This window comes from Solea solea, chromosome 12 (genome assembly GCF_958295425.1).
Source record: "Solea solea chromosome 12, fSolSol10.1, whole genome shotgun sequence".
Lineage (NCBI taxonomy): Eukaryota > Metazoa > Chordata > Actinopteri > Pleuronectiformes > Soleidae > Solea > Solea solea.
This window is the reverse complement of record NC_081145.1, coordinates 11447112-11473856: the sequence shown is the minus strand read 5'-3', so window position 1 is coordinate 11473856 and position 26745 is coordinate 11447112. Positions and strand designations below refer to the sequence as shown.

Sequence of the window (26745 nt, the reverse complement as noted above, 5' to 3'; positions counted from 1 at the left end):
TACTTGTCTAATTCCCACAGACTACACAACATTTTATTATCTCAATATCTCTGTTGATCTCACTGAGTCACTGTCTCCTGATGTAGTTAGGTGAATATCAAGTGTGTGTATACATAGAAAATTCAATTAGTGTTTCTCATCACCTGTCTTTACTGCACCTAACTTTAGGAGCTGTGCATTTTTAGCATTTTACATTATGAATAAATCACCTGCTCTTGGCTAACAGTGTCTTGCTTTAAGTGTGTCTGGGATGACTCACTCACTCAAAACAAGGAACCAAAACAAGACATTTCTCTGTGAAAGTAACATCAGGAGGATAAAGTGACCGCAAGTGTCAGATGAGGCTATGAGGAACGCTGTAGAGAAAGTTATCTAATCTGGTTTTATTTGAACGAAGTGCACCTTCATTTAAGACTGTAACGTGCGTAGATTCTCAATCCTTCAGGGAGGTATTGAAAGAACAGGAAAAAATCAGAATATACATTCAGATCTTGGAGACGGGGAAGTTTGTGCTCTTTATTTTTTAATACTGAGGAGGGGTGTAGGAGTTCAGAGGTGAGCACCAGCGCTGAGTACAGAGAGAATGGGAAATGGGACCATGACAATGGAGACGCTCACTGTGAAGAATATAGGCACATTTTTAGCTCCAAAGTCCGTCCAGCACTAACTGGTCACTGAAGAATCAAGGTGATGCATCTGTTATTGGGGGTAAAAAAAAACGTGCTCTCGGAGAGAAAAAAATAACATCCACCCAATGAGCTATGCAGTGGACAGGAAGGGCACACACATTTTGTGCTACTATTAACAGATCATGCTCATCATTCTCTATAAATTACTTTTAAATAATAATTACAGCATTAAAAACACATTTACATCTCTTGCGCCAGGTTTTTTTTCTTCTTTATATATATATATATATATATATATATATATATATATATATATATATATATATATATATATATATATATATATATATATATGAGATTGTGTTGCATTGGCGTCAGAACAGAACTGCCACACAAAGATAAATGACCGTCATCTCTCTCTTCATGAACTGAGCACAGTGACTGTTGTGTAGCTCCAACTACGTGATTGTAATGCGATGTTTTACTGTAAAAAACACACTGGGGAAGGCTGACAAAATATACTAACTTTTATGAGTTTGTTATTTTTTACAGTGGTAACTAAACCTTGATTAAATAGATGAGACTATGTACACATTTGGTTATTTAATCTACAAACGGTTGCTCTGTCGTATTATTTTTTTTTTTGCAACATAAAATAACATAATTGAGGTAAGATTTATTGCCCACCTCTATATGTCATTATGATTGCTGAAATTGTTTGGGCCCCAACTGTAAAGCAACTATTTATTATCAGCTGATGTGTATATATATATGTATATATATGTATATGTACTCCAAACTTGCAGAAGTCATAGAGGACACACTATGCTATAGGTGCAACAAACTGTGGAGCACCCACATACATGAGAGGGAGATGAAACCATCATTATCCCAACAACGACGACGTCACTTTCCCAGTTCTGGAGCCATCTTTCTCAAGCAAAGAAAAGGGGGGGAATACTGGAAATGCTTTACATCATACTTTCATGGTTTTCTGTTAGAAACTCACTCTGAGACTTATTTCTATATACATTACAAAACTTATATTCTACACACATATACAGAGCTGAGTTACAGCACTGGCAGACTTTAGTTTGAACAGTCGTTTAGCTTTCATTCACACCCTGTGCAGAAGAGTGCAGTGAGTTTGTGGTCGTCCACTGGCTCAAGAGGACTTGACTGAGGTCCATCCATGGAGAGTTTGAGTCTGTCCCCAGTAGTGCTGGTCTGAGGGAAGTCCAATTCGTCCGGAAGTCTCTCTGCTCTAGTGTTGATTGTACCAGAGATGTCCTTTAGTGAATCAAAATGTGGGTTGATGAAACAGGACAACAGAAGACTGACACAGAAAGAAAGGCAGCTTATCCAGCACTGATTGGATTTTTTTTTTCTCCACTTAAAGTTCCAAAGATGCTGTGGATGGAGAGTGTGCTTTTATATTCTGTTCATGCAGCAGAAATCAGCACACCGTGTCTCTCTTGGGCAACCAAACAGCAGTTTGCTTGTAGAAAAGTCTCTGACATGAGTTTGCTGGCAGGAAAAAAAAAAAAGCCTTATGTGCTGTCCGTGGCCAACTCTTGTGTGTTGTTGTTGTCCATCACGTCTGTGCTGCTACCATTTGTCTCAGGGCATTCTGGCACCCCTCCCGTCACGGCCACTCGTATCACTTTCAGCCAGCGCTGCTTTAGCTCCTCGGATTCTGCAGCAAAGTTGTGGACAGACTTGGACTGGGAGATGCGGAAACTGGCCGGAGGGTCTGTGGGTCGGACACTGTCATCCACTGAGTAACCCAGGAGGGGGATTGTACACTGAGCCTTCACATCCTGGAGAGAGTAGTCAGGGATACACAAGAAATGTTATCTGTATTGATTGACTGTAAATGAATGAGGGTAATAAGAGCTTAGACTGGATTTGATTTTATTGATCCCAAACCAGGGATATTCACTAGTTACTGCAGCAAACAAGGGTAAAGTAGACTGAATATAATTAGAATAAGCAATAAAATGAGATAAAAACTCCTTTCATGATGGTCAGTAGCATGAAAAGTGCAGTGGCACAGTGTTGTACAATCTTTCTTTCCTATTAATTTTCTTGCCGTTTTACCTGCGGAGCTCCGTAGAGGTAGAGCACCAGACATTCCTTCTCAGGGATGACGCACCACACCTTCTTGTTTTTCTCACAGTAATGCAGGAAGCCGCACATGACGCTGTTGCCTGTGAACTGCGCTGCCTCAATCTGCACAGAGATAAAGATAAAAAATGATGATAAAACATAGATATACACAATTACGAAGAGCTAGAGGGGGAATTCCAACGTGCTCTTGTATTGAATCCCTATCCAAACATCCGCCTCACCTCCAGTATGCCCTTCTTCTTGCCCTCGGCTACTGTTTCCCCAGTCAGGATGGAGAAACAGTCTCTGCAGACTTTGTTGACCTTGTTGCCGTCATACTCAAGCGCCACCTTGTTGTCTGAACATTTCCAACACACCACCTGTTATAAAAAAGGGAAGATGACAACCGTGACTCTCCTAAGTAGAAAACTCAATCTCTTCCCCACACGCATTATGCATAAAGTAGCACGGCTGCTTACATAGCCGCATGCTCTGCAGTGGTGTCTCCGCCGCGTCAGAGCGTTGAAAGGCTCTTGGCACTTCATGCACATTGTCACTTCATTGTCGCGGATCCAACGAGGAGCGCGCTTACCCAGCTCTGCTTTCTGCAATGAAATAAAAACATACTTAATACGGCAGAGCAGAAAGGTGTCAGTAATTAAATCCTTTTTAAATGCGACACTGACCGATACTTCGTCCACATCTTTTAATGCGTTTTTGAACGACTCATTTTTTAGCTGGAAGACCTCAATGGTCTTCTGGAAAGCCTGAGGGATAAAAAAAAAAAAAAACTTAATCCAAATGAAATGCTAATGATGCTCAAGCTCATATCATCAAATATGAGAATTAATTTAAAAGAAATCATTGTGTTTGTGCTGTTTTCGTACCTTTATCCAGCCTGCCTTGTCCTGCTGTGAGCTGAGAGGGAAAAACAACCAAAAAACATCATTAAAAACAGTAAATTGTCGAGTTTCCTTTACAATTATACAGTGGGGAACCGTCAGGGCCTTCTACTCCTTCAGAGAAGGCCCAACATTAATTCTGGACCAAAAAATATGAGTATTAAATAATGTACATATCTATCTATCTATCTATATATATATATATACATATATATATATCTGTGTGTGTGTGTGTGTATATATGTATATATTTAAAAAAATGTATGTCATTTAATTTAATACAATACATTTAATAATTTTTCTCTCATCTTTGTTCTAAAGTTAAGTTAACTGTCAAGTTCCCATCAGCAATGAAAGGGTTACTTTCCTGAAACATGTTATCCAATCAGAATCGTCCGTCTCTATTAGGCTCATTCATTGGTTAGGACTTCTCGAATCCCGGAGAAGTTCTAGCTATTTGTTTTGGTTTGGAGAGTGATGGCCAAATTGACCAATCCCGGTTTGATTTTGAGTGGGTGGGCCAAAAACAACGTGAAGTTCTAACAGCCAGGTCTAACTGCAGACCACAGACACACGACACGCCCCCAGAGTGCTGAGAGAGGTTGAGAGAGCGATGTTGTGGCTAGCTCGATACTATCTAGCTCGAGCTTGATTTGTCAAGACGGCCTTTCACAGAAAAACTTCATGTCATAAAAACATGTAAGTCCAACTCAAGAACTCGAATTAAAAGGAAAAGGTTATGAAAGTGGAAAGGCATTTAAAATTCTTATTAGTTGGAGACGTGCGCATAGCGTACCGGAAGCTGCGCAGTGAAAGCTACGGGCTGCACTTTGACTTCCGCAGGCTCAAGATTGAATTGACAGTCATGTACAAACTTTGGCAAACTTTGAGGCAAGAAGCCCATCAGACCTGCTGCACTTTCTGACTCTTAACGAGCTGACTGAGAGCATGCCGCAGCTGTATCCCCTCACCTCAAGTCAAAGGACAAACGTTACTATGCTGCCATCGCCCACTTCGCAAGGAAAGACCGACGAATGGATTTCGTTTTCATGTAAGGTAGGCCTATGTTGTAAGCCACATCAAGGGCGTCACTTTGTTTATAAAAGTGCCGGGGACAATAGCCATAGCTCAAGTGTGAAGGCCCAGCTGTAGTGCTCACGGTTCGCCACTGCAATTATACCAACATGCCAATTACGTGCGGTCAAAGAGCTTTTTCAGAATGAACCTTGGGTGTGCTCATTTAGGTGGTCTTCCAAATATAAGGGACATTATGCTTTATGGGATACAAATTACACACAATTATACCCTTCGGTGTTGGAGTGGGTGAGCTGTTTTGTAGCTTTAATAAGGTTTACAGCAAAACTTAAAACCGTCCAACTGTAAGAAGGATCTTGGTGTATTGTGTTTACCTGGCCTGTAGCTCAAGTGTCCTCTCCTTCCCTGACACCTGGAAGGTATGCGGATAGTCCTCATTTGTCGTTTCCAGGACCTTCATGCCGTCTATGCCAATTCTTGTCCTCACTGTGTACTTAGGTCCTCCCAGGCTAAATTTGGGCACGCAGTACAACAGCATGTTGTTGAACTGGCAGAAAAAGAAAGAAACACAACATCTTGGTACCTTGTGGCAAAACATGATGGAGTACAAATGACTAGTTTAGTTTGTGAAAGTGGGAAAAAAAAAAACCCGAAACTCTGCAGAACCTGAATTACACAGACGGGAGACATTCAGCCTGAAGTTAATTATCACATCATCTTTGTATTTGAGAGAGTGTGCCGCTCATGCATTCTCCCACAGAGGTGGCCCTAGTGAGAAATGATTCACTTGTTTCGATTGAATCGTGCTAATGAAGTCTGGCCCTCAGCATAATTCCCTGCAGGCCCCCCCCCCCTTTTTTAGATGAGAAAATGTGCCGGTGCTCTGCACTTTCTCTCACCAGGAAGAGGTATCTCTCCATGGCCGAGGTGTTCCTGGCTGCCAGCTTCAGGATGTGGCCCTCTTTGATGAACTCATTAGATGGGTGGACAATGTCCTCCTCCTCGCCCAGCATCTCGTATATCTCCAAGAGTTTCTTCAGGTTCTCCTGAAGGAGGACGGGACATTTGTTTTAGCCACATGTTAAAAAAAGGTGTTGGTGAGACTGTGTTCACATGCAGCACTTAACATTGAAAAACAACACCCTAAAGAAGGGAGTTGAAGGTCAAACTCCTGTCATATCTATCCGTTACTAAGCAACCAAAACATGGGGAATGAACAGCTTCATTTCATTGTGTTATATATCATTTTTGGGTGAAGTTGCCCTTTAAGTCACATTAAATGAAGAAAAGTAATCAAAAAAGAAAAAAAACTATTTGTATTTGTGTGTGTGCAGAAGATGCCACTGACCGACCCCTAAGTCTAAGGTGTGTACTGTTACTTACAGATTTTCGTATGGCGCTGTTGGAGTGAGTTGCTGCCGTGGCAATGATTTCTAATGATTCTGGAAGAGAAAAGCAAACGGTTACCTAAAAATATCCAAAGAGAAAATAAAAGTAACACCTCGCGTGATAAGGTGATAAGGGACTAACTTTCTGAATCTCGTCGGTCAGGGTCGTCCTGCGGCAGCTTCTTCAGATAGTCTTTGAGCAGCATCTCATATCGAGGGACTCGCTGCACAGGCTCCAGCATGTGATGCTGAAGAGTCAGACTGCCACAGACTTCCTGACTCTGTCCAGAAAAAAACAATGACAAAAAAATACGGATATTGACAAAAAACAAGATTTGTTCTTTTTATCTTCATACAATGGTATTTTTCCTCTGGAGTTGTTTCCGGACGTTATTCTGGGTGACGGTACCTGTATTTCCTGAATGAGGGCCTTGAACTGTGGCGAACGGTCAGAGTGCTGTTTCAGCAGCTCCATGGCCTTGTCGAAATTCTTTACATACTCAGCGTACATTTTGAGAAAAGGTGTGAGTTTCAGCAAGATGTCACCGATGCGAGGTGTGGATGCCCTGCAGGCAGCGAGACATGGAGGTCAGTTAATGTTAGTGGCATAAAGTATTCTAATGAAAATATGTATTTTGAGTTTTTGGATTGTCCAGCATGCATAATCATCTACACTCACTGCCACTGAGTGCCACTCCGGCCACTTTATTAGCTATCCTGTGTACCTAATAAAGTGGCCAGCGAGTGCATTGTAATCTCTTTACTACTGTTCACCTCCGGGGCTGCCACTCACCATTCTCCCATGCGTTTCTCCAGATCTGGCAGCAGAAACTGGCTGTGAAAGGTGTGGATGGAGGAGATGTTGGAGAAGATGTTCTTCACCACGTCCACGGGGAACGTTCCCTTGTTAGCCTCCTCCATAAGCTTAGCACAGAACACCTGAACATCCACACATGCAGACAAGGTAAGATGATAAATGACAAGATGATTGAACGTTTTTTTAAACAAAAATGAAAAGGAAAACATGCTCGCATCAAGGTTTCTTGACATCCATACCTGGTCCAGCAGGTTCAGTCTGGCCACATAGGCCTTTTCTGTCTGCAGGAGCTCGCTGGCAATCTTGAAAAGCTTCTGCTCATTTGTCTCCTGGGGAAAAAAATAAATAAATTGTACATTAGTGGCAATTTTTGTGGGTGTAAAGTTTGCGGGCAGCGTGACGACCGTTTCAATACAATACTTTGCCGTAGGAGAACGAGACATCAAAGTCTTTCACCACAGAGAATTGAATGAATACGTTTCGGCGTGAGCTGAGAGAGTAATGCAGAAGTGCAGGACAAACCGTACACAGCACGTGATTTCGGTTCATCTCGGTTTTCACTCCCAGTTCACCACTTCATTGTCAATGGATTCCTGTCTCTCTGCAGGTTCCTTATCATTTTAATACTGAAATCTCACCACACAGAGTATTTTAAACAGCCATCACTGCGTGAACAGTGGAGCGGTGTGTTATGTGGCCTGTTAATTATTCTTTGCAAATCATGCATGCTGCTGCTTTAACACCTCATTGACTGGTCAGTGGTTTGACCGTAGCCTTCTGTGAAGTGCTTTCACAAAGTTGTGTGTGCGTGTGTGTGTGCGTGTGTGTGTGCGTGTGTGTGTGTGTGTGTGTGTGTGTGTGTGTGTGTGTCATTAACAGTGGGTTGATAGTTCTCGGCTGAGCTACAGTGAACATGTAGTGCAGTATGTGAGGGGGCATCAGAACAGGAAATGAAGACGGGAAATGACGCAACAGAGACACAACTAACAGTCTAACAGCTTTGTGAGCGAGAGAGAGAGAGAGGCCAGTTGAACTTGACACATCGATACTCGGAGAGTGATCACATGAGCACACTAATATGATGAAGTTTGACACCTTACTACCACAATGACCGGGGCAGAAAAAGATTTCACAATATGTTTATCAAAAAGGAAGCAGATGACTGTATAGCCTTATATTTCTATACAATTAAATAAGAGTTTACCTTTTTCAAACATATAACATATATTATATTAGACCAAGAAAAATGCAATTTCTCAAATTGTGGTCGGTGGAGAATTAGATCTTGTACCTATACTTTTTTTTAGAGCATTTACACATAGTAACCACTTTATACTTTTACCGCTCTACAGTTCAGAGAAAAAAGGACTTTTCCCTTCACGATATTACTGTGATGGCCGTTAGAAGTTATTTGTCATATTTAGATTTTGCATGTAACAATATTCCACTTTCCGCTCTGTTACAGGTTACTGATCTATCAGATTTCAATTTTTTTTTTAAATCACCAGTTTTTGACCTTATCATTAATTATCCTGTGAGAATTATCCTCTCTTACAAAAATGTAAAATTGAAATTGTACTTGCATTAAGCATTGATGCATTGTGTCAATCTACTACTAATGACACATTTTTCCATTTGGTACTTTTAAGCTGTAATAATAGCTTTTTGTTCATTGAAGACCAGGTGTCCACCAAATACTAACACTGTAGTATGTTATAAAACAACATACTGCATCTATCAAGTCAAGTTTTCAGCTTTGTTTTTGTGGCTCTTTGTTCAAAACTCACTATAAAGCTCAGCAACCCCTTTCTTTAAGACTATTTTATACATGGACTTAACCAAACTAATTAGAATAAGTACGTCCACCACTTCTGACGTGGCTGAATGAACAGATTAAATAAATGAATCAGGGCCAACCGTATCAACACAAAGCATGTGGAGTGCATGTTAACTAAAGATTACTTCAAACAGAGCATATAATCTGATTAAAATAATACAATACCTGCAACAAAGCCACTCAAACCTAATCAGGACCGATGTGATAAGAACAATCCTCTATCTATGAATGTTATTAAGGCACTGCTCTGGGCTTTTCTTTGTCCACACTCTTGAGACTGCGTGGTTGTTTTTAGTGCAGAGTAGAACCTGAGGTATTTATAATCTGTAGACATCAGTGAGCAGCACACGCTTCAGAAGGGGACGCCACTGAAACACGAACTCAAACGCTAGACAACTGTTCAGCCGCCACAGAAAATAACTCTTCTCAAGAGACTCACACACATGACCACACATCAGTGAGGAGTGACCTACACACTTGTAACTCGATCTCGAGTGACCCAGAACCTACAAATCCCACAATATAAATAAATCCTGACATTTTGTTTTACCAGTGTGGCTACAAATAAATCACACAGACACAAAAATCAATATGAAGAAACCATCCAGAACGTACCTTATGGTCTGTGCTCACTTCTTCATTTTTGTGCTCACTCTCTGTTGCAGCCACACTGTCTGTATTCTCAGAGTGACTCTCTGCATCAGTCCTGTTTTTCTCCAGAGGTGAATGATCCTCATTTGGTTCGGTACTCCCGTCCCCCATATCTCCATTTACCAGCCCCGCAGTCTCTATCCTCACACTCTGATTCTCAGATTCCTCTTTCTCCTCCTTGTCCTGCTCCATCTGCCTCAGCGCACCGTTTGCCGCCGGTTTGTGCTCATCCTGGTGCAGCGCGGCCACCGGGGAGGAGTGGTTCTCCTGAATCCTGTCGGTCTCCGGCTGCCTCTGGTAGGGGCGATGGGCCGGGCTGCAGTTATTCGACCTGCTGGTAGGTTTAAGTGGTGAGCCGTCTCGCTTGTTCTCTGTGTTGCTGAAATGACAGGCAAAAAGGGGAAGTCGGTCAGCACACGTAGAGCACAGAAATAGTCCGCTACCAGCCGCCCCCCTTCCCCCCTGAGATGATAATTTACAGGAGTAGCTGGTGCAGCCGGAACGTTGATCCGAGAGAGTGGTGGACATGATAGTGAGCAGGCGGCTTTTGCACGTGGGCGTGAGAGTTAAAAATAAAACAGTAGAGCACTTCCTTATATCTTATGAGGATGCAGACAGCTGTTGTTATGCAGAGGAAATGTGGTGTGTAGAGGGGGAATGGGGGAACAGGAGAAGGAGGAGGAGAAGGAGAGGTACTACTCCCCAGAGTATGATTGATGCTGTCCTACTTCTACACAGCTTGTATATTTTTGCTGTAACATCACTTTCATTCTTTGCTCAATCGTGTATTAAATGGTAAACGCATCCTGAAATGCATCCTGCAATGTGAAATACAGCACAGGAATGGAAACCAAATGTGTATATACACACACACACGTACAATGTCACCACTCATCTGTTCTACTTCCTCTACCAGGCAGTCAGTCCAGCTGCTTCCACATTAAGTGTTTCTCCAGACGTCCAGTGTTGCAGCTTCTATATCTCAGCTGTTTTGTTGATCCTCAATTTAAAAAAAAGAAAAAAAAAACTGGCAGCAAATCAGATCTAAGCAACATGTCCAGCACTGACAACTTCAGCAGACACAAGATAGGACTTCTGTAATCTAAAAAAAAAAACATTTTAAAAAAAGGGAGAATTTTCTAGCTTCAGCAAAATGTACCGTTGCATTTAATGGGTTTGTCCAGTAGAAATAGGAAGTGTGTACAAATAGGGGAAGAATTTCTGAACCGTCGGCCACCTGAAGCATTCAAATGTGAAGGAGATTTTAATATTGTGTTTAATAAAACGCCACAGAACCTGACTGCTGTTCCTGCTTGCACATCAAAAAGTGCAGTGAAAGTGTTAAAACTAGCGTTTTAAAACAGGCTGAACGAGATGAGCGAAACAAAGTCATGTGCCAGTCTACAGGCAACCAAGTGTCATGTGAACCAGATTAGTATATTAAAAGGCTAATTCTGTTCTGAGAAGCTGTGGGCTGTTTCTTGTCTCCATTCAAGGCAACTAGAGGGCTAATCCCCTACAGAGCATGAATGGAACGCCTTTGGTTAACCTCATTTCATAGTTGAACAATGTGACGACAGGTGTGAAGAAAGCCTGAGATCCTGGTCAGCTGAGATTTCGTAATTCTGCTGGTAAATGTCAGGCGTGAGTTGCAGCTTGAGGCTTTAGACAGAGGGGATGGAGAGAAGCTTTAGTGGACTGCTGCTGAATATTTTTGGGCTTTACTGTGTGAGCAATTGGGACAAGGGCACCATTGTTGTGCCCCTCATCACAGAGCGTGGGCCTCACTCACGTATCCGGCGCTGCAGATACAGTCAAAACTTAACATGGCTTTAAAAAAAAGAAAGAACACAAAATGATATGTAGGACTGCAAGAAATAAATGATTCATTTTAAATGTAAAAATAGTTGACCCATTTTAAGTATTTTGACAGTCGATCACAGTAAACATTGCTACAGTAAGCTGAATATTTTCAGCTTGTTGATTTTTGAACACATAGTCACCATTTTGGGACATTTAATGGACCAAACAAATACATAAGTAATTGAGAGTATGATCAGTCTACACTGATATGTCTTGTAGAGACCTTTCACTTATTCCCACATTACATATCAACTCAGCCTAAAAGCATTTGTGTGAAAGTACAGCCAGAAGACAACTCTAATCCCCATGTAACTATGAAATAACATGATCTGAGTAAAAACGTCTGAATCGCTCAAGAACAGATCCTACCTCATTCTCCTGGGCTTCATCTCACAAGAGTGATTCCTGTCCCACCACTGAATGAGGAGCTGCGTTTCCCCTCGCCTGTTCAAATCTCCTTTCATCCCCTCGCTAACACTTGGCTTGCGAAGCACGGGTTAATCTCTACTTGTTCTGTCTACGGTTCACCGTCTGAGCTACTATCAATGAGTCAAAGCTGAAGACTTTAATAGAGGGACTTCTGCTTTGCCCACTTGAAATAGCCCGTGGAGGAAACATGTGGAAAGTTTTCCGTCATTGTCATTGCAACAGCTTGAATGTCTCTGGTTTCATCATAGAAGCCGTTGAGTGACGTAGTTTTTCAGACAGCAGGTTTGGCAGATCGTGGTGGTCACAGAGACAAACTGAGTCAATGAAATTTGTCACGCAAACCCAGAAATATGACACAGCACACCACACTGAACACGCACTGTCAGCTTGTTTACAGAATATACACTCACTGGCCTCTTTAATAGGTACACCAGCTCAACTGCTTGTGAACACAAACATGTAATTAGCCAAGCACGTGGTGGCTACTCAGTTGGATTTAGTCATGTGGATGGGGTCAAGCGGTCAAGACGAACTGCTGAAGTTCAGAATGAGCATCACAATTGAGGATGAAAGGTGATTTAAGGTGACACTGAATGTCGTCCGGTTGTCGGTGCCAGATTTGAGTATTTCAGAAATTTTTCACACACAATCATCTCGAGTATTTTTAGAGATGAGTCCAAAAAAAGAGAAATGATCCTGTGTGAAAATGCCTCGTTGGTGCCTGAAGTCAGATGAGAGCTGCCAGAAAGGTTTTAAATGATAGAAAGGCATCCTTGTTACAACCAAGGTATGCAAAAGGCTTCCTCTGAACATAACATGTCAAACCTTAAAGGATGAGCTGCAGCCGCATTACGCAACACTAGGTGTCACACTGTGTCCTGTGTACCTAATAATGTGGCCAGCTAATTTCCTAACAGATATTTATCTGTTTAGAGATGTAAAGAGACCCCTACCTGTTCTCCTCAAAGCGACTGATCAAGTGTGACACTTTGGAGTGTTTCTCCCTGGCCCTTTCCCGTGGTGCAGATGCTCTTCCTCCTCCTCCTCCTCTTCCTCCACCTCCCTCCTCCATGCCCCGTCTAAGTGATGGTTTCTTCTCGTGGCTCAGTGGGGATGAAATGACCGTTACCGGGCTCTGAAGGTGCAGGGGCTTTGGAGGCACTGGAGACGGTGAGGACATAAGAACTATTTAATTGCAGTTTTAACTCAGATCTGAGGGGGGCAGCAAATATAAGCTATCTACTGCCACAGACACACAAGCCCAGAAGACTGACTTGTATTAAACATTTTAAACGAGAGATTAGAGCGACAGGGAGATCAATTTCTCTCAGATCCTGTGTTAATGATGTAACATGTCTTATCTAAATTACAGCCGCAGAGAGAATGGAGCTGCCTTGTGTCTATCAGTACTGACAAATCATTTACTTAGCTCAAACCAGGAAGAGCAAGGTTCACGGACCAATTTATGCAACTCCTAAGTGTGAGCACAGCCTCATGGTACGCTGTCGATTGAACTAATGATCACATAATTCCAGAGGCAAGCATGGATAAGCAGGATAAAGCAGGATAATTTTCAGGCATGAATCATTGACCAATGTCACTCTCCTGTCTGTGTTTGACCAAGTTTGTTGCGACAAATCATGACCGACCTTCCGGTTTAGACTGCAGCCGAGGCCTGCCGCCGGAACCTCTTCCATTGACTCCTCCCCTGCTCCTGTCGTTCGGCCCTCTGCCCGCCCGATTCAGACACGCCTGCACGCTGGGTGCGCACACAGGGCTGCTGCCGAGAGCTGAACGACACACAGACACAAGAGAAAGAGAGAGGGGGAGATGAAGTACATCAGTTACAAGGATCAATGATCAATTCAGCAGCTGTGTTTTTTTCCACAGTCATTGATAAGAGTGTGATGACGCAGCAGTAGATGAGGGCAGACCGATGTGTGTGACACGCAGACAGGTCCACTGATACAAACAGTTTTAATCAATGATCCAAATAGTGGATACTTCGGATACATGTTCAACGAGCATCCGATCTTAAAGGTCGAGACCGCGCAGCATTCAGCGGTAATTGGCGATATTGAATACAATACTAATTAATATAATAATTGAGTATATTTGTATAAGTGGATAATTGCTTTTCATTCAAAATCTTTCACGTTTGAAAGAGGAAGCTTTTACCTACACAAACAAACAAGAACAACATCTTTTCCGGTATGTGCTGCCCAGCTTGTTCCCTGACACACCTGATGAGCAGAGGAGTCCTTCGTTTGTTTCAGTCTGCAGACTTACACACTGTACCTTTTAAAATTAAGATATCGTTCTGCTCTTTTGCCAGTTTTTTTCTTTTCCCGATACTTACAGAGAGATGTCACACAAGCTGCTTGTGTCTCTGAAGCTTGTTTCAGTGATTAATGTTTGTGTCTGTATGAGAAGCATTTTGGTTTTCGTGCTCTGTTACAGGCAGACAATGCACCAATAGTTTGCGGATCACAGAAACACTATTATCAGATAATTACATGCTCGCTGTCCAAAGGTACAATACTAAGTCTGGCTCAAAGGTGTGTAAATGGATCTAGCATATGAAACCAGTGTCGGGTTATTTGAAATTGATTGCAATGCAATAGTGAGGTCGCGTGGAAAATTGTAAATAAATAAATATTTGACCCTGAATAAGTCACACTGCAACAATCTATCACACAATGTGAAGAATGTGCAAACACTGAGGTCAAGTGGCTAAATCTGCTAAATCGATAAATATAAATAAGGTGCGGAAAACTGAAACCTATTCATTATTCTTCATGAAAATCAATTCTTCATTACAAGGTTACATAGGATTTTTTTTATTTTATTCACAACTTGTCCCTGAAGATCACTGAAAAAATGGCTTTATCGTAAACCCGAGTATGAATAAAAGTTCTTAGTTCAGCCAGCCATGACCAAATATGAGAGAGAGTCAGGTTGTCCAGTTAATTATCCAGCTAATAATCCAGTTGGCGATAAGTACCAGGGAGTCTTTTACTTAACCAGCTGGACACAGATGGTGCAGGATGAAGCAAACAGACTGTGACTGCTACCAATGTTGTTTAAAGTAGCCTAAATGTACCACAGTCTGACCTCACAGAGCACACACACACACACACACAGAAAACCAACATTTCCATATATGGACATACAATGCGCTCACTATTTTACAAGCTATTAGTCCATTAGTTTCCATTTAGGCTGGTCACTTAAATAGCTGTGAGATTTAACAAGAGGCTCTGATGAATGGGTTTGGTGCAGAAATCAATCAAAAAAAAAAAAAAAAAAATTCATGTAACTCGTAAGGACAAACAGAACGTGTAAAATCTATTCTGCAGAACGAAGCATAAAGCATTCAGATGTACATGTTTGCAAAATGCTGGAGCTATTTTCACATGTCTGTTCTGTTTTCAGTGAGAGGACAGGGATGTGACAGTCACTCACTGACGCTGAGGTGGAAGGAGACATGCTGCCCCTTTTTTAACCATAAATCATTGAGATCAACTCTTAATATCGTCAAAGACTGTCTCTTCGTGGCCAAAAATAGCTGAGAGCACTTCTACCAGAGAGTACATCATCATTAAGTAAGCCAACTTTATGCCAGAAAAATTATCCTGCAAAAGTAGCTAGCAAACAACATATCAAGTAAAGTCACTTTCGGTTTCCAGTCAAGCGAAAGACCAATATTGACAAGCCTATTTGTTTAGTTTTGCTTGATTTAAATGCTTAGTGTTGTCAAACTAAGGAGAGCAACATTTAACCAGGCTGGTTGAAGTCAAACCACAACGAGTAACGAGTTAATCCAAAAAACATAAATAAAAACAACTTCTATTAGAGTATATTTGGTAGAAACTTATGGATGCAATTTGTTTACAAATGCTGTGTAACTATGTGCTTAAACTGTGCTCGGGGCCCTGTTTTTATTTTACCCACAGTGATCTTTAGCTCACCAATCTAGAAGCAAAAAGAGAAAGAAAATCACCACAGAATCATACAGTCACAGTTTCTATTTTTACAATGTGACCGTAATTAAAGACAACAGCTCAAGCGACTGTGTGACTAAAAATGGTCCCACGCTGTGTTTTGGAAGAGCAGACTTTTAAAATGTGGCCCCAAAATTACCAATCAATTCTGAAGGCAGCCTCAGGAATGTCTCCTGATTATGTGCTTGGCTTCCTGTAACGGCCACACTGAGAGAACGTAAGAAAGCATCTAGGAACCAGCTACACACCATATCGTACAGTGCACGTATGGCTCAACATGAAGTGCTCCATGTATGGCATTTTCTATACTGCAACTGTTGCTGGGGGTCCACCACTCTGTCTCCTGAGGTTGTTATTAACTGTCAGACAGCAGTACATCACGTCCGTGCTGCAGAGTTTCACTTCAGCCAGAGCACGTCGTGCAGGTATTTTAAGTGTTCCTGTTCAACATGAGAAAAGAAAGATGCAAATAGAGTATGCATATGTGAAAGTGGGGTGTTGCCTGAACACGACAAGTCTCAGTGCGTCTATGTGGAAGACTTTAAGGCTCTGAGTGAACAATTAAGGCAGTGAAACTGAGAGAGTTCTGTTATACAGTAGTAAAAAAAACCACCAGAATGAACTCGACTTCCTTTCTCAAAACATACTGCTTGGCAGGAACTACAGCTCCTGGTAACACACACGTTCTGGTATCTTGTCATTAAAAATGGCTTGTCACAAGTGACAGATCACCATGTGCAGTAAATTAAAAGCAGCCAGCCACCACCCTGCTGAGCCACTTTGACTGTCCTCCTTCATGTGTGTGTGTGATGGAGATGGAGCCCTATTGTCTGCAACTGAAACGTGTTGATGTAAACAAGAGGTGGACAATCTTGATCCATGTCCAACATGTCAAACCATCAGTTAAAAGATGATAATCCATAGTCTGCTTTGCACAGAAACTGAAAAAAACCATGCCGCTCCAATCCAGCATGTTAAGACTTGACAAATCAAGAGTGAGACGTAACATTTGCCTCTGTCCTTTCTGCAGGATGGGGAGGCCTGCTGTCATGGCAACAAGCCTGATACTTTTCGCAGATGCTGAATTTATTGCTCTCCTGAGTGGAGCGAGCTTGAAGGCATCTTTCTTTCTAAACAAATCTGAATCGGCACAGCATGAGTGCAAGAAATGAAAAATTGCAAAGGTTGTGTATCATTTACACTGTTGATAAAGGCTTAGAAACGGAAGGTATCTTCAGTCAGAGAGAGGAATATCAATCCCGTCTATTAAAGCATCCTTCAGTCTGCAGGAGCGCAGGTTATATGCACATGGCAGGTAACACCCCCCCCCACACCATCCATGATCCACATCCCCCCAGCGCTGCCACTTCAAAGCAGCAGAGGAATGAGTTTCCTGCACACCAGCAAATGAGAGTTCAGGAATGCATGGCTACATGGCAAGTATATTTCCCCTTCAACATAAAAAACAATGTCTGAAAATAGTGAATCAGTCCAACTATAGTGCCTAAAAAAGTTCTGTTTGTGAATGTAAAATAATGCATTGATGATGAATTATTATGACAATTTGTGCAATCGTGATACACAATGAAAAGAATACTGTAGTGCTGTCAATCTGTTAATATATTAAATCACATCTAATCGCAGGATTGTCCATCGTTAACTCCCAACTAATAAAATAAAAATAATTACACTCTTTTTTCTGTTTGAAATATTTTTCCAAACGTAGAGCATTTAAAAGTATTTTATTTATGGCAAAACATTGTTGTGGCTCTACAACAGACAGTAGTTAATCATCGTGGGGAACAATTATAATCACAGATTGTGCGTTTGTGTGATATTTAAAAGTATGTTCGTCGATGTGTTATCACGTTAACTCTGACAGCCTTAATAATAAAGCTAACTGCAATGGTTTAAGTGCTTTGATTGACAGGCTGACATTGCCATTCCAGAATCCAGACCTTTTTGAACAATGCACTTATGAAACAGCACATAATCAAAGGAGTCTTAATGTAGTTGGGTCATTTCAACTCAGCCTCTTGGTTAACTTCATGATCAATATGCCAAGACAGTCACCATCTCTCTGAAGCATTGTCCCTGTCCCTCCTCCCTTCCCCCCCTCTGGCAATGTGCGTGCAGATACTTAAGAATTTCAGTTAAAAACAAAAGGCACACCTGAAATGTGTCTCCACCCTGCCAGCAGCTACAGGAACCCAGCAGGGGAGTGCCTGGCTGACACAGATTGAAACTAGACCTATAGACCAACTTTGACTTCTCAACTCTGTGCCTCCACTCAGATCACAAGAACAAATTCTACTTCTTCTTAATAAATGCTTTCACATCTAATAGGTGGCTTCTACACAGCTGCAGCAATGCGAGAGGGAAAGAGAAAAGCCAAGGGATCAAAGAAGCCATAAATGAGGTCAACTCATTTCGCACTTAACTATTTCATAATAAAAAAATAAATAAACATAAATTCACCTGCAACTGTTCTATCATGCATCTGAGAAGCATAGATGTTAAGAGCACAGCAATCTGCCTGAGCTTGTTTGCATAAATCAGCTTTTTGTTATAATAAAGGCTCAAGCAGTTTTTACAGAGTCAACATTGCAACACTGTCACATCTATTCTCACAGAGACAACAAAGAGCAGGTCAACCTAAGAGCGTGAAAGCTTGATTGTGTAATTAAACAAGTCCAACACAGACGGCGAGAGATTGGACGTCACTTTCTCACACGGAAAGAGGAAATACATTATTTTTTAAGATTAAAAACCCCAGTGAATGAACTCACCCTGCACTTGAGACAGACAGGAAAACAGCTGTAGAGAGTCTCCTCAGTGAGAGACCATGCTGAATGTGTGTGTGTGTGAGAGCGAGAGAGAGAGACAGACAGACAGACAGAGTGTGTGTGAGAATATTGGTGGCCCCAAAGAGTACTGAGTCTAGGATTCCATGCGGCGTTCCCAGGCAGTACTCTTGCTGAGTGAGTCAGCTCAGCCAGGAGAGCCGGAGCCAAACAAGGCTCCTCCCTCCCTCTTACACACACACACACACCCTTGTTTTAAGGGGCTTTTCAAACATACACATCAGCGACACACACACACACACACACACACACACAAATCCAGAGGTTCACACAGATCTCTGCAGCTCTGAACTGGCCGGATCTCGACAAGCCACAAATCCACAAAAGATTTATGCCACGCTGAATTCAGACATACATGCACAGCCCTTACAAAAGTCCAAGTTGTTTTTAATAAGATAAATACACAAACAAGCAAAAGTTAGACAGAAGCAGTCACAGGGGTTGGGTACCCCAAGTATTCACCTGGTGGGGCCTCAAACCAGCAACCCTCCGGTTATAAGCCAAGATCCCTTTCCACTTGGCCATGGGCCGTCCTTTGTAACTGTTGACTAACAAAACAAGAAAATAGCAGGGAGTGCCACACACTAGTTCCTTTATGCACGACAGGCCAAATCAAGCCTAAAGCCTCTAATAAATATACTGTGTTTAAACCACCATTGTAAAACCTTGCACATACACTTGTGCAAATATTGAAAGCCCTGAAAACAACAAACCCAAAGACAACTGAGAAAAACCAGTTGATAAACTGTTTACATAAACAAGTTAATACTTACAGCTTTAAAAGCATATGAATAGAATCAGTTATGACCGAAATGTACCTTTTGCAGAAGTCAGTACTGGGAACTGCGACTCAAGCTTCTCCATGCTGCAGAGCTGCAAGTCCTTTTGAGTAAGTGCTGATGTACAGTGTTTTTCATCGATTCTGAAGCGTGTGATGGTTCACAGCAAAAAAAACTGAACCACCAGAGGAAGCCATACAGTATTTTAAGACATGTGAGCATGACAGGACATTAATAGTTCTGTTTTACTTGCTGTCAGTGAACACAGCGGATGAAACATGCAGTGGATGTCGGCTTTGCGTGCACACAGATGTGGGAATAGTGCCGCACATTGTCCAACACCTGCACGCTCAGAAGAACAGGATGAGGAGAATTGACACTCATTATTTTGATCCCACTAAACCAGTTTGTGCAGTCAAAATTCCATTCCCTTTAAATTCCTTCAACCCACAGGACTGAAGAAGTTCATGCAAGGTCAAGTTTAAAATCAGATTCTTCCCACAGTGGAAAAAAACCCAAAATGGTGATTAGGACTGCAGTGTAATACTGCAGTCTCAGTTTTTCACACAGAATCTGACTATACAATAGCAAAGAGCTGTGGCACTGATGTGGGCAGGGTCTCTGATGTGAGACAGGACTGAGTGATGTCATGTCATGAATGGACAGAGGAACAGAGGAAGTTGGGATTGAAAAAAAAGACGGGAAAGTCACTTCCTTTAAAGAAAATAAAAGCCCTACACTGCTCGTTACTGTGATTCTGTCAAGTTTTATGAGTAAAATTAAAATACATTTAAAAAACTGGTCAAATTTGGTCAAATTAAACAAACGCAGTAGCCTCATAATGATTTTATGCTTGTTCTTCATTTGACCAAGAGAGAAAATTGGTGAAAACTGCACTTTACTTCCCTTTACCATGCACTCGTTAGCCAGTTAACGAGATTCACCTGCTCAGCTACGTCTGAATGCATAATATCCAATCAGCCAATCACGTGGCAGCAACTTAACACATTTAGGTGTGTGGGCAGGGTCACGATGACCTGCTGCAGGTCAAACCAGGCACCAGAACGGTGAAGAAACTGATTGAAGTGACTTTGAACTTCAATTGAACTCAAAGTTGTATTTCAGAAACTGCTGATCTATTCAGAGTTTCTATCTCTATACATACATCCTGTGTATACATAGTTTAAAATATCCAGTGAGCAGCAAAAGTCACTCAAAGAACCACGAGTTACAACCAAGTTATGAAAACCATCTCTGTGTGTGCTTGTCAAACCTCGGAGGTTATGGGCTGTCGCAGCAGAAGAGCACACCGAGTGCCACTGTTGCCTCTTTATTATGCAGCAACATTTTTAGCATGATTTCACCCACAGTTGGGCAGAGTCTGCACCATTCAGCACTAGTTGGTGACAGTCGGCATGGCCGGTTGGCACAGAAATCTGTTAGTGTGTAAGGGTAACAGACCCGATCCGATCTCAGTCGCAGTCAATTAAACATGTTTGAATTTTTTGAGCCAATGCTGGACGGTCGTGTGTCCTAACTATTGCCCCAACTGCAGGCACATTTTGCCAACAGCTAATGAAAAATAGTAGGTGGGACACAGGAAATAGTGTCAGAAGACGAAGACGACAGGAAGTAGCGGGGATATCAAAACAACAACTGTGCAAACAACAGCAACAGCCATTTGTCATCCATGTTTGTTTACCCTTTAACTGTCGCTCTCTGCAGATTATTTGAAAAATATTGAGTTGTTTTTGACTAGGTTTTTTTGAGTAGGTTTTTTTGTGGACCATTTATATGCACTACTGACACAGGTGAAGTAGGAAAAATACTCTTACAGGCAGATTGTGTAATACTTAGACATGATGACACTAACTTACACACCCACCCTACGCATGTTTCGACATATGAGTAACACATAAACACACACAAATGCACATGACACGCTCAGATTCCAACTGTAACTGGTGTCCACACTGACTTAGATTAGATCAAGTGTGATTACACTGCGTGTCTGGTTTTTTACTGTGTTTCATGAAAAATTCATTGTGTCAAACATATGAACACAGAGAGTGTGACAGATAACATTACCACCATGCCAAGGATTAGCCACTTCTGTTCAAGCACCCAGACTTTCTTCAGATTAACCATCCCCCCTCATCCCCTAATCCAAGGGTCAGAGTAAGATTAGAACCCCAGCGTTAACTACATAAGGGGACACGGGGGGGGCACAGTGGATGCAGAGATGGGGGTTGGTTGATGAGAGAGAGAGGTGGACACATGATGAGACAAAAGCAAAAGGTGGCAAAATGTGGACAGTGGAAAAAAAGCTCTGGATCAGACAGAATGGAAGGAAAAGCGATACAAAGACAAGCAAAGGAAAGGCAGAGATGAACAGACATTATGTAGAATGTGATGGCGCAAACAAGCAGGAGAGAAAATGAGAAAGAATATAAAAAATAGGAAGGAAATGACTGCTGGGGAAAGCACTTTGTGGGAGAAGGAGTAGAGGATGACACTGCACCTTTCTGACTGCTCTAATGCTGATTTCAAAATGTGCACAGCCTTACATGTCATAAAGCGTTTCATCTTAATGAAGCTTGTGGCAGTGTTCTACCTCCCAAGATGAAGACCCTCTCACATTTACACAACCTGCACACCATGGAAAAGGAAGCAGAAGATGGCTGTAAAATAAGGGAAGGTGAAGTTTCCCACCTCTTGAGTGTTCGATTCTCACTGCCACACATGCATCTTCATCAGCGTTCTTGGACTGAAAACATGCAGTCTTGCCTTTCCTCTCTGCAAAAAGCAAAAAAAACAAACAAGCATTCAATGTACAAACTCCCATGTGAGGCAACTTCAAACAGTTTTAGGAAAACCCCATGTTTTATTTAACAGGATCACCGACTCGGTTGTTCAGAGGGAGGAGATGAAAATTAGGATGGTGGAATCAGAAAGTAGGTGGGATGATTATTTTCCAATAGGTGATGAGAGCAGTGCATGAAACTGGAAATATTCAGAGCCACTAGAGCTGATTTTTTACCAAGTATACACTTATGCTTGTTTTCAGAATGAAAAAGAATATATCACCCTTGGAGACAGGAACTCTAATTAGTCTGTCTGCGATTTGCAACGTGCCGTCTGTGGGGAGATCTAATACTCTTTCAACCCAGCCATTTTTATATGCTCATAAAAGATTAAAGGGAAAACAGCAACAGTTGTAACAGCAATGAGTATTGCTGATCGCATGAGTATTAGCAAGAACCAATAAACACACACACACACACAACTGAGACACAATTTAAAAGTGTCTCAGTGTGCACAGACGTACTGTGTACTCTCAGTCTCAAACAACGCGACACACCACACAACAGCAGCACAAATTAAAGATGAGCTGAATGAATTCATCGCCGTTCCTCAGAGGCAGAGTCGTGTGCTGGCAAAGTGCTAATGACAACGTCAACAAGAACAACCAACCAAGACAGTGACACACGTATTTCACTCTACTGTTAGAAAGGCTACAGCTAGCTTGGTTGCTATGTTATCATGTCAGAGTAGAAATATGACATTTGGTCTGAAAGTTAAGTGAAAGTCAAGTTGTTTATTGTAAAAAGAAACTTGGGAACAACCTTCTCAGTCTTTTCTACGGGCTTTTGTCCTGGCAGACATTTTGACGAGTCACAGAAGGAAAAGCACAGGTGTAAATAATCAGCAATGGCTGTGTTCCATTTAGCTTCCACGGGTTCCCAAGTACATGTGACTGCTGTTGTTATGCACATGTGTCTGTTTACATTATCACTAACACCTGTGCTTCTTCCTGCTTAAGTGTGTCACAACGTCTGCTGCCATTTATGTGATATTTTCAAGCAACTTGGAAACCTTTCCATGAAATACGATGCAGCCTTTCGTGGCCCTCTCATTACGTACTGTAGATTGATTTGCGAGCGAAGCTAACGACATCCTCATCGCCCTCAGCCGAAACAAGTACTCAGTTTCCTGTTTGGTCACAGTCACGAAGATGCAGCAGTTGCAAAGCATTAAGGAGGACACAGGTCATTTCACACACACAGCCACAGAGAGTTGTGTCATAATAAGCAGCTGTACTGTATGTGATAACAACCATGTTTGATACCTGGTAAACACTATTCTCTGCTGTGTTTTTAATACTAAATAATGTTGTTCTTTTGTGTATTTTTCACAAACCCTGTCCTGGTGATGAGAAGAAGGTGGTTCCACATCTCTACTACACTGCACAACCACTTTTAAAGATTCAGTGTGTAATATTTAAGAGCGTTAAATACCAGTTAAACACACACAAACACCTATTTTGTCTTTGTTCTGTAAAACTGCAAAATATCTGTGTAAAAGAAAATTGGTCAGTAAATACCCACAGGTTTGTTTGTGTACTTGTATAATTGCTGTAGCCATAGCCATTTATTTGTATTTTAAGAGCCTCTCTTATAATATATAATTATGTATATTATATAAATAAAAAAGGAGGACATTTTGTATCCATTTATATATTTTCTTTTCTTTTCTGAAGTCTCACCTTTAACTGTTAAAAAATGCGTATTTAAGCTTTACGTTTTTGAAAAAGGTGTCTAATACACATATAAATAACAATGTGTGTCTTTCTCTGCTCAGATCCAAGACACACAGCTTCAACTGTAAAATGTCTCTGTTACAGAAAATTGGTCGCTGAATCATTTATACCTTTATAAACATCAGCTGTTATATGATGACAAGACAGCAGCCCTGAACTGAGAGCAACGTAATGGAGTGTGAATAATACCACATGAAGAAAAGTGGACATACTCAGCATGAGGCCGGGGGAAAACTGTCAAAGAAAGGTACACATGACTTAACTGTGTATTTATGTGTGTGTGAAAGGGGGTTTAATATCCTGGCTAAGGGATTAAAGGAGGGCTTTCTCCACCCACCATCTGGACTCCTCATGACAGGCCTGCCTGCTGTTCATTCACACACATGAACATGCCGTACGTAAGTGGGACCCCAATCTGTTATTCGATTTCCCCTTTCAGAGTATAAATGTAAGCAGCTTATGAAAAAGAAAAAAAACATGATGTACATAAGAGACATTTCTTTACTGACTCTAAACTGTCCAGAACACATCTGCCATGTAAGCACACTCATCATACACCATCATCAACGTTTTCTGATGTGGGGGGATGTGCCACCATGTCAGGATTATAAATGCAGAAACACTCGCTACCGATAAGTGACAGTTTTCATTAAGGCTGTAGAGGTTAAATTAATAGGTTTCTATGATGTAGGTGTTGGGGGGGGAAACCTATTTCTATGGTGATAATGTTGAGGCAGAGGCTACTGATCGGGGCAACTGGACTGACCTCATACTTCCTCTTCATGCCTGTCAACTTCCAGTTTTTCATATTCTACAGTAAAATATGGAGGGGTCTTGGCTCTGAGCATAACAAAACTAAAACTTTAACCAAACCAAAAGAAAAACTGCAAGAGATTACGTGCACAAATCCACATGCACACAATAGAAGTGATGTGAGGCACTGGTCACAACAACCATATCCCATCTGCCTGTCAAATTAAGTCTTTCCTGAAGCAGTGTCATTGTTGATGAGAGGCCAGCTAGACTGAGGGATAATATTAAATGACTATTTCATTTAAATTATAGCAGTTTGAACATACAAATTAATCTGCTTCGGGGAAGAACTGTCTTTCCATCATTGGGATAGATGAAAATGAGATGAAATAGATGACATTAGATTAGATTACCCTGCTTTTTATTTGTATTCGAGCTATTACCCCTGTGTCTGGGCACAATTGCTATATGGGAAGATAAAAATAACTCAGGGGTAAAATGGAAATGCTTAAGATGGCTAAAGAGAAAGGGAGATTCATCCCCTACCCAATCTAAAACACTACTTTGCAGCTCAACTATAAAGTTAATGCACTTGGTTAAATGACATTTCTGAGGCAAGGTAGAATTTCAATTAAGACGCTTTGTACAGGAACTCAACACTGATAGTATACTAACTATAAATACTTTAGATGTTGAAACTGTGTAATGTTGGAGGACCTGATTGAACTTTATTCCTACAAATGTTTAAATGTCAAGTGAGTTATTGCATTTGAAGCTTTACAGCAACTTTGTCATTGTCACCACACACCCATTTCTTTTTAGATATTTGTGAAGTTACAAACAGAATAGTAAAATTGGGAATAAGACAAATAGGTAAATTAGTACAATATTTGGTAAAGAACTACAGAAAACAAACTCATGTACACCTTGGGGCTTCAGTTGTTTGTTTGTTTTATTTGTTGACCTGCCTCAGCGCTGGAAGCAAACTTCAGCTAATAATGGGAGTCACAGGGACCAAAACAAATCAAAAGCGGTTACATGTTAATGAGTAACCAAAGAAGAATGTTTGCTTTTCCTGACATAACAAAGTTTACATGAGAAATGCGGACCTCTTTACCAAAATGTATACAAACTGGTTCCTGTTTTATATAAAGGTGTAATTACAGGGGCTCAAGCACAATGGTGAAATCTCATTGACGGCTGAATCGTGATCTGCTTTTGCATAAGAGTAACTGAGCTGTGACATTTATCAGATCATCTCATGTGTCCTTTCTTCAGTCTAATCGCGGCCACTGTCACACCAAAATGACATGGTGGTTTAGTGGCTAGCACTGTTGCCTCACAACATGAAGGTACAGGGTTTGATTCCCAGTCTGGGACCTTTCTGTGTGAGTTTTCTCTGGTTTTCTCCCACCATCAAAACATGTATGAGTGTTGAGTCATTCAGTCAGGTAGGTCCATTCCATTTAAATAAGACTCCTCCCTCCCTCACTCTTCCCTTGCTACACAAATGCTGCCTCACACACATGTTGCTGTATGTGAACAGCAGCGTTATCTGTGCCAACTCTATTTCCATTTGTTGTAATCACATGCTTCATTATGATGAGAGTGCTCCTGACTGAAGGTGGTGTTCACTATTATCTGCTCCATGGCAACAGGTGGTCTCTAGCAGACAGATGACTGTGTGGAGTCCTACTTGTATCCATTGGATTCATAAGAATCCATCCAGAGCCAATGTTTAAAAAACAAAACAAAGAAAATTCCAAGTATTTCCCTTTACAAGGGCACAGAGTCAAAAATAAACGGGAAAATAAAACACAGAAATATAAAGCATGATGCATCTTAAAATATTTAAACTATTTTTGAAATAGCATTTTATTTCAACAAATATCATAAAAAACACCAAAACCCAACATTTTATTGTGGCCAGTGTGAATTAGTGTCTTATATTTCAGAGCTGCAGACAGTCTCACAAAATACTCTGTTGAAGAGGCTTGTTATAAACTTATTTTAGATAATTATCTGGCTTTTGTAAAAGAAACTCAAATGATTGAAGATAATGGGAGATATTAAATATTCACATCT

General features: G+C 41.3%; 1 protein-coding gene across 8 annotated transcripts in view; it reads right to left on the bottom strand.

Moving 5' to 3' along the window:
• Positions 1–950: 950 nt before the first annotated feature.
• fgd4a (FYVE, RhoGEF and PH domain containing 4a) overlaps positions 951–26745 on the bottom strand; it is a 45816-nt gene continuing 20021 nt past the window's right edge. For 5 of the 8 annotated variants that reach the window (XM_058645238.1, XM_058645242.1, XM_058645240.1 and 2 more), the window contains exons 2-18: positions 22020–22103; positions 13310–13450; positions 12614–12821; positions 9333–9747; positions 7120–7209; positions 6857–7002; positions 6473–6629; positions 6206–6344; positions 6059–6117; positions 5575–5721; positions 5050–5222; positions 3626–3656; positions 3425–3505; positions 3218–3343; positions 2981–3118; positions 2730–2861; positions 951–2449 (exon numbers count right to left, since the gene is read on the bottom strand). In XM_058645238.1, coding sequence (XP_058501221.1) covers positions 2180–2449; positions 2730–2861; positions 2981–3118; positions 3218–3343; positions 3425–3505; positions 3626–3656; positions 5050–5222; positions 5575–5721; positions 6059–6117; positions 6206–6344; positions 6473–6629; positions 6857–7002; positions 7120–7209; positions 9333–9747; positions 12614–12821; positions 13310–13450; positions 22020–22103 — 2537 coding nt within the window. In that variant the 3' untranslated portion in view covers positions 951–2179. Of the gene's footprint in view, positions 2450–2729; positions 2862–2980; positions 3119–3217; positions 3344–3424; positions 3506–3625; positions 3657–5049; positions 5223–5574; positions 5722–6058; positions 6118–6205; positions 6345–6472; positions 6630–6856; positions 7003–7119; positions 7210–9332; positions 9748–9847; positions 10062–11600; positions 11684–12613; positions 12822–13309; positions 13451–22019; positions 22104–26745 lie in introns of those variants that run through there. The other 3 variants (XM_058645243.1, XM_058645245.1, XM_058645246.1) reach the window with 3 other exon arrangements.